The sequence below is a fragment of the Cyprinodon variegatus genome, unplaced genomic scaffold (assembly GCF_000732505.1).
Source record: "Cyprinodon variegatus isolate N-32 unplaced genomic scaffold, C_variegatus-1.0 Scaffold949, whole genome shotgun sequence".
NCBI lineage: Eukaryota > Metazoa > Chordata > Actinopteri > Cyprinodontiformes > Cyprinodontidae > Cyprinodon > Cyprinodon variegatus.
The window spans coordinates 40983-42799 of NW_015151402.1; the positions used below are offsets into that span (position 1 = coordinate 40983).

At 35.0% G+C, this 1817-nt stretch overlaps 1 protein-coding gene across 1 annotated transcript in view; it reads right to left on the bottom strand.

Annotated features, from left to right (window-relative positions):
- Window positions 1-881: 881 nt before the first annotated feature.
- LOC107100246 (trace amine-associated receptor 4-like) overlaps window positions 882-1817 on the bottom strand; it is a 3250-nt gene continuing 2314 nt past the window's right edge. The window contains exon 2 of the mRNA XM_015398664.1: window positions 882-1808. Coding sequence (XP_015254150.1) covers window positions 882-1808 — 927 coding nt within the window. The remainder of the gene's footprint in view (window positions 1809-1817) is intronic.

The window sequence follows — 1817 nt, forward strand, 5'->3', positions numbered from 1 at the left end:
TCATAAGTTTGTCCCAGTTCAGCTCTGGTTTAATCCCATGACATTTAAATTCATCAAATAGATCAGTTTAATCTATTATATTATTTGAACTCAATTCCTAAATATTACATATGTAGTGTTTTGTTTCCTCCATTCTTGTTTGTGTAAAGAATTAAAGTGTATTTTCAACTAGTATAAGTTACCATGTTGTACTCGACAGTCAAAATATTATCAGATCAAATTAGAATTATTATCAGATTAGAATCAGATCAAATAACTAATGATAAGTTCATTTACTCAAGCAACAGGTAAAAAAAGGAAACTGGAAGAATTTCAGTATCTTTAAGAGCTTTACAGGAATCAATTTGTCGCATTATAGGGTTGAATCTAAAACAATCAAAGTCACAGAGTGCTAAATGTGTGTGGGTTTTCATGCCCAAGGTGGAACAACATATTTTCTCAGAAGTTCAAATTGTACCTCAGTAGACTCATCCTCAAAAGCACATTTTTTTGTGGCATACTTTCTAATCACGTGAGAACCAAAGCGCACAGAACCTGGAAAAGGACACCTAAAAAAGCTCTACAGAATCAGCAAAAGACTCTTTAATTATCGAATCTTTGTGTAGTAGCCAAAAACAAAGGTGTACAAAGGAAGAGAAAATACAGATGGAACACAATTAAAAGAAAATTATGCCTTTTGTAGACAGGGGGAAAAATAGAAAACATATTCTGCATTCTCTACTCAGTCCTAAATTAAAAGAAAGATTTTGACAAGTATGTTCTATCAAATTCTGGATTCATCCTGACATTGGATTAATAATTTATTACAAAACATAAATATACATAAAAACATATATTTCATTTTATTAAGAAAAACAAAACAAACAAAAAAAACTTAAAATTCAATGCAACTTCAGGTTAATATAGTGCCCTTTTAGGATTTTCCCAGAAACAATAATTTTAAAGGCTGATCTGAACCAGCTATAAAAGAAACCATAGATAAAAGGATTCAGAGTAGAGTTTGACAGTCCAAGCCAAGCCACTGTTTCAATCACATGAACGGGTGCTGGATTATTTCCAACAGTTCTAAAAGTTAGGAAAAGAAAGAAAGGAGCCCAGCAAAACACAAAAACTCCTAAAACAATAGCCAGAGTTTTGGTGGCTTTTCTCTCCATCTTACTGACAGTTGCTCCAGGCTTCATCTTTGCTTGGATGCTTCGTACCTGTCTCTGTGCAACAACAAATATCTTCAGGTAAATGCAAAGCATTATGAGAATAGGAAGGTAAAATGACAGCAAAGGTGCAACAATGTTTGCCATGATAACGTCAATAAAGCACATGTCCTGACAGTCATCATTGGTAGATCTAGTTTGTACAACAGTGATAGCAACGAACACAGAAACACCCCAGCTCACAGCGATCATGATGAAGACAACCCGGCCATTGATTTTAGATTTATATGTTAAAGGCTGACACACTGCGTGATATCTGTCCACAGAAATGCAGCACAGGTGCATGATAGAGCATAGGCTGAACAATATATCAAAGCTGTCCCTTATCTTACAAAATATACCGACATCATACATACACGCACTGAGAGAATAAAACATCCTGAGAGGGAAAGCAAACATGCCAACCAACATGTCAGCCACAGCCAGGGACAGAATGAGAGTGTTAGTAGGAGTGTGCATCTGTTTAAAGTAAATGACTGACAGTATTACAAGGAAGTTTCCACACATGGTGACAAGAGACAAGAAAGTTAGGAAACCGTATAATATTACACATAGAGGTGGATAAGAGGTGCTTGGTTTATAATTCAAATGTTTCATCTCAAAACA